At 41.0% G+C, this 6,769-nt stretch overlaps 1 protein-coding gene across 1 annotated transcript; it reads left to right on the forward strand.

The window, feature by feature from the left end:
- The first annotated feature begins 3,385 nt into the window (after positions 1–3,385).
- Positions 3,386–6,503, forward strand: LOC132181875 (rho GDP-dissociation inhibitor 1-like). The gene is made up of 6 exons (XM_088516771.1): positions 3,386–3,400; positions 4,434–4,492; positions 4,548–4,642; positions 4,734–4,955; positions 5,915–6,039; positions 6,459–6,503. The coding sequence occupies exons 1-6, from the start codon at positions 3,386–3,388 to the stop codon at positions 6,501–6,503; spliced, it is 561 nt and encodes a 186-aa protein (XP_088372897.1).
- Positions 6,504–6,769: the final 266 nt, after the last annotated feature.

A 6,769-nucleotide genomic window follows, 5' to 3' on the forward strand; every position in this document is an offset into this window, starting at 1 on the left:
TTTTGGCTCGAAATTTTACGAGCTTGTGCAGAACTTCTAGGCAATCATATCGGCAGGTGACACGAAGTGATTCGAGTTCGTTTGCCCCCCCATTTTCTTTAACGAACGATAACTTTTTCTGAAAATAACAAGTGCCCCGATCCCGGCCGAAACGACTCGAATTACACTTCGAGACCCGCCGACATGATTGCCACGATGCATAGAGCAAATCGGACGACGTTGTATTTTTTTCACAACCAGGACCGAAACCCCTTGCCCGAACAAAATGGTCGTACGCGAAGTCAAATTTTTTGGCTCGAAATTTTACGAGCTTGTGCAGAACTTCTAGGCAATCATATCGGCAGGTGACACGAAGTGATTCGAGTTCGTTTGCCCCCCCCATTTTCTTTAACGAACGATAATTTTTTCTGAAAATAACAAGTGCCCCGATCCCGGCCGAAACGACTCGAATTACACTTCGAGACCCGCCGACATGATTGCCACGATGCATAGAGCAAATCGGACGACGTTGTATTTTTTTCACAACCAGGACCGAAACCCCTTGCCCGAACAAAATGGTCGTACGCGAAGTAAAATTTTTTCGCTCGAAATTTTACGAGCTTGTGCAGAACTTCTAGGCAATCATATCGGCAGGTGACACGAAGTGATTCGAGTTCGTTTGCCCCCCCATTTTCTTTTACGAACGATAACTTTTTCTGAAAAAAAAACAAGTGCCCCGATCCCGGCCGAAACGACTCGAATTACACTTCGAGACCCGCCGACATGATTGCCACGATGCATAGAGCAAATCGGACGACGTTGTATTTTTTTCACAACCAGGACCGAAACCCCTTGCCCGAACAAAATGTTCGTACGCGAAGTAAAATTTTTTGGCTCGAAATTTTACGAGCTTGTGCAGAACTTCTAGGCAATCATATCGGCAGGTGACACGAAGTGATTCGAGTTCGTTTGCCCCCCCATTTTCTTTAACGAACGATAACTTTTTCTGAAAATAACAAGTGCCCCGATCCCGGCCGAAACGACTCGAATTACACTTCGAGACCCGCCGACATGATTGCCACGATGCATAGAGCAAATCGGACGACGTTGTATTTTTTTCACAACCAGGACCGAAACCCTAGGCCGAACAAAATGGTCGTACGCGAAGTGAAATTTTTTGGCTCGAAATTTTACGGGCTTGTGTAGAACTTCTAGACAATCATATCGGCCGGTGACACGAAGTGATTCGAGTTCGTTTGCCCCCCCATTTTCTTTAACGAACGATAACTTTTTCTGAAAATAACAAGTGCCCCGATCCCGGCCGAAACGACTCGAATTACACTTCGAGACCCGCCGACATGATTGCCACGATGCATAGAGCAAATCGGACGACGTTGTATTTTTTTCACAACCAGGACCGAAACCCCTTGCCCGAACAAAATGGTCGTACGCGAAGTCAAATTTTTTGGCTCGAAATTTTACGAGCTTGTGCAGAACTTCTAGGCAATCATATCGGCAGGTGACACGAAGTGATTCGAGTTCGTTTGCCCCCCCATTTTCTTTAACGAACGATAACTTTTTCTGAAAATAACAAGTGCCCCGATCCCGGCCGAAACGACTCGAATTACACTTCGAGACCCGCCGACTTGATTGCCACGATGCATAGAGCAAATCGGACGACGTTGTATTTTTTTCACAACCAGGACCGAAACCCCTTGCCCGAACAAAATGGTCGTACGCGAAGTCAAATTTTTTGGCTCGAAATTTTACGAGCTTGTGCAGAACTTCTAGGCAATCATATCGGCAGGTGACACGAAGTGATTCGAGTTCGTTTGCCCCCCATTTTCTTTAACGAACGATAACTTTTTCTGAAAATAACAAGTGCCCCGATCCCGGCCGAAACGACTCGAATTACACTTCGAGACCCGCCGACATGATTGCCACGATGCATAGAGCAAATCGGACGACGTTGTATTTTTTTCACAACCAGGACCGAAACCCCTTGCCCGAACAAAATGGTCGTACGCGAAGTCAAATTTTTTGGCTCGAAATTTTACGAGCTTGTGCAGAACTGCTAGGCAATCATATCAGCAGGTGACACGAAGTGATTCGAGTTCGTTTGCCCCCCCATTTTCTTTAACGAACGATAACTTTTTCTGAAAATAACAAGTGCCCCGATCCCGGCTGAAACGACTCGAATTACACTTCGAGACCCGCCGACATGATTGCCACGATGCATAGAGCAAATCGGACGACGTTGTATTTTTTTCACAACCAGGACCGAAACCCTAGGCCGAACAAAATGGTCGTACGCGAAGTGAAATTTTTTGGCTCGAAATTTTACGGGCTTGTGTAGAACTTCTAGACAATCATATCGGCCGGTGACACGAAGTGATTCGAGTTCGTTTGCCCCCCCCCATTTTCTTTAACGAACGATAACTTTTTCTGAAAATAACAAGTGCCCCGATCCCGGCCGAAACGACTCGAATTACACTTCGAGACCCACCGACATGATTGCCACGATGCATAGAGCAAATCGGACGACGTTGTATTTTTTTCACAACCAGGACCGAAACCCCTTGCGCGAACAAAATGGTCGTACGCGAAGTCAAATTTTTTGGCTCGAAATTTTACGAGCTTGTGCAGAACTTCTAGGCAATCATATCGGCAGGTGACACGAAGTGATTCGAGTTCGTTTGCCCCCCCCCATTTTCTTTAACGAACGATAACTTTTTCTGAAAATAACAAGTGCCCCGATCCCGGCCGAAACGACTCGAATTACACTTCGAGACCCACCGACATGATTGCCACGATGCATAGAGCAAATCGGACGACGTTGTATTTTTTTCACAACCAGGACCGAAACCCCTTGCCCGAACAAAATGGTCGTACGCGAAGTCAAATTTTTTGGCTCGAAATTTTACGAGCTTGTGCAGAACTTCTAGGCAATCATATCGGCAGGTGACACGAAGTGATTCGAGTTCGTTTGCCCCCCCATTTTCTTTTACGAACGATAACTTTTTCTGAAAATAACAAGTGCCCCGATCCCGGCCGAAACGACTCGAATTACACTTCGAGACCCGCCGATATGATTGCCACGATGCATAGAGCAAATCGGACGACGTTGTATTTTTTTCACAACCAGGACCGAAACCCTAGGCCGAACAAAATGGTCGTACGCGAAGTGAAATTTTTTGGCTCGAAATTTTACGGGCTTGTGTAGAACTTCTAGACAATCATATCGGCCGGTGACATGAAGTGATTCGAGTTCGTTTGCCCCCCCATTTTCTTTAACGAACGATAACTTTTTCGGAAAATAACAAGTGCCCCGATCCCGGCCGAAACGACTCGAATTACACTTAGGGAAATCTTGCTCCGCAAAGCCGTGTCCGGACCGCCCATTGAGATGTCCGAACACCCCGTAAGTTTTATGTTATAAATGGGTTATTTCATATTCTAGCAGAAAGAGTGCAGAAAATGGTTAATGATTGGAATGTGAAATTCCTTTCCCAAGCAAGCAAGGAAATTTTACTCAAAGCGGTCGCTTGAAATCAGTTTTTTATTGGCAAGGAGCATGCTCACAAATAAAGGCTTATATAAGGGAGTGTGACACGTGTCAAGCATATATAACACAATGATTTTTGCAGAGAATTAAGTTCAACTATGTTTTAAATTTATTCAAAAAAGTTTTCACGCACTAAATTTCATTTAAAGCCACAATGATGATTTCCTTGTACGCTTTTCTCCTTCTAGTTAGGTGATCCTATTTGTATACATCCAGTGTACTTTGGGGCGCCTCACGCTTTTAATAATATCAGTTACTTACCTATCAAAAAAAAAAAATGATTTTAATGGAGGGGATAGAAGTACTTTGATGAGAACAATTGGATACCCTAGTGGGTGTGAAAAATTGCAAACCTAGGGGTGTGAATAGAACTGACCCTACGTTCTATCCAAAGGGGGTGTAAGTGCATTTTACCCTATTTGTAATGGTCTTTGTCCTTCTTTTAGCTCATTTTCTGAGTAACCAAAGGACCATTATTTCTTGAAATGTTCAGTGTGTAGTTACCAACTTTTCTCTGCACTTTCTGCTTTGAAATGTGTTTCAATTCTTTCTCGGGTTGTTATTCTCACATTGTGTTCTTCTCTTACTAATGCAACAAGTGAAGTTACGGTTTTGAATAATTTTGTTGTTGCTGCGGAGTGTTTGGAACTATGATTTTGAATTATGTTAACTAAAATTGCTGAAGTTAATGTGTTAAGGAATTGAAATGATTAAAAAACATGTGAAGTTTTACTTCCGGTGGATTTTCTTTGATTTCTAGCACTCTTAGTTGTCTAATCATTTTCACTATTTCTTGAACAATTCCATACAAGTTTTTAATACCTTTTATTTGTAGTGATGAGTTTAGTCTTTGTAATTGCTCATTTTTGAAGATGTTTTGTGTATTCAGATGCTAGAGAATATAATGAAATCATTTTGTTTTGCTGTTTGGCATCCAGATGCAATCCTGTAGATCAATTAATTCATTTGGCTTTAGTTAATCAATGTAATTGGAGCCTCCCAGTTTTCATTTAAATGCCAATTTTGCTTTGCAGGATGATGACAGCTTAAGAAGGTGGAAAGAGAAGCTGCTTGGTTGCTTGGAAAGTGATTTAAATGGTTTGTTGTTGGCATTTTCTTATGCTCCTGACACATCTTTATTCCATATTATAGTTGGTTCTTTTCTTGACTTTGTGTCGGCTATTGTTAGGCCAAATGGAACCTGAAGTCAAATTCCACTCCATTGGGATCATCTCCGATGACTTTGGGGAGATTACTACTCCCTTACCAATTGATGACAATCGAAGTGGTCATGTCCTGTTCACTCTCAGGGAGGGATCGCACTATCGGCTTAAGTTGACATTCAGTGTTCTGCACAACATAGTTTTGGGCCTGACCTACACCAACACAGTGTGGAAAGGGGGACGTCAAGGTGCATCACTTTTTAAACTGCAGTCCATTTCATTTGAAATTTTATTGTAAACATTTGTTAAACTTTAAAAAAGAAAGAAAAGAAAAGACCTGCATAAATCTTCTATTGGAATCTGAATTTTTGAGTTATGAATTCAAATTTTGCTTTAGTGGCGGCTGGTAGAAGATCTGATGTTTATTTAAGTCCTACAATTTGATCTTTGCCTTCATACTGAATCTGTATCATGCTTTCTTTTTCCCTGCGACTGGTTTGCAAATTGCGACTTTGATGGGTATGACACGCATTTTAGACAGAATCATGAATTTGAGTCTAAACCAATAACAACCCTGGAAATCACAGATTTTGTAGTGAATGTCAAAAATCAAGGTTCCTGTTTCAGTTTGACACCCTTTATTTTGTCTCACCTCCGGATATGCATGGAGTGAAAAGTACACTTTTGGTCATCCGTGTAAATTTTCTTTCTCATCGCGGGCATGAAAGCACTAGGAAGGCAGGTTACCTTGAAATAGCAAATGCTGCCCGTCCGTAAATGATCCAACTCATAGTGATTTCTTGGATGTTGCTTCACTTTTCAACCCTCAAAACCTGGCACTCAAACAACTACTGCTTGATTATTTATTTACCCGATATAAAAACTTGTATCTTGAAGAAATCATTTGAGCTGAAATACCAGTGGTTTGAAAATAATTATTCAAAATCTAGGAAGGATAGATATATAAATTGCAAAGTTACATTGGCAGGAGGTACTAACAAGTCTACTGTATCTTGTTTTATTGCCATTAACTGCAATATTTTCTTTTTCTTTGTCATTCTGATGCATACATTTTGCGTTCTCTTCAACATGATATATCAAATAATTTGTGCATTATGACCAATTTCTCTTAGTGCATATTCTGTAACTTAATTCTTATCCTTAGTTACTTTGGTTTTCCTTTTCGTCTTTGCTATTTGGGCGTCAGTTGATCAAAGCAAAGGAATGTTGGGCACCTTCGCTCCTCAACAGGAACCATATGTGGACGCCCTGGAGGAGGAGACGACTCCATCTGGTGTGCTTGCAAGGGGGACCTACTTGTCAAAGCTTAAGGTGTGTGCATGTGATGAGAATGTGTATGGTTAATTTGATATTAAAGTGCACATGCATGTTTGGGCACCTTCGCTCCATTTCGTGTGCATCATATGCCTACTTTCAATAGCCATGCTTTTGAGGGAAAATACTCAGGATCTCTTTAACTCATAAGTTTCTGATAGGCTGTAAATTGCATGGCAAAATCTGTGGTAATTACTTGGCATTCACAAGATCTGCCAACAAATTTGTTTCTTTTTATGGGCATGGGAGGAGTAATTTTGAATATTTTGCATAATTTGTTAACTCATGTCTCATGGTGTTCCTTTCAAGGACACTTCTAATTACAAATCCAAATTATGGGCACTTAGGACAAACCACCATTATACGCAAACCACCATATATGCAAGCTTACATTTTTGCAAATTATATGTGATCAGGACCTTTTTGTGGAAATGCCTGGGAGAGACCCTTCAGATAGGTGATTTATGTAACTTGTTTTGGTATTTAATCACTTTTATTTAGATTACTGTGGACCTTAGAATGCATTTAGTGTCTCTAAGTAGCACAAATTTCTATATGTGAACTTGTTTATTTGATATAATTTTATTTGGTATACTGTTTTCTGTTCTAGTTGATCTAATTTCTGTCTTATAATATTGAACAAAAATGTGATATTGCAATTGCTGATATTCCTCATGGTAGTTGATCTGTGAAAATTTACTTGCTGCCATCCTTCAAAGTCTCTAAA

The sequence above is a fragment of the Corylus avellana genome, chromosome 5, assembly GCF_965113065.1.
Source record: "Corylus avellana chromosome 5, dhCorAvel1.hap1.2, whole genome shotgun sequence".
In the NCBI taxonomy this organism is placed as follows: Eukaryota; Viridiplantae; Streptophyta; class Magnoliopsida; order Fagales; family Betulaceae; genus Corylus; species Corylus avellana.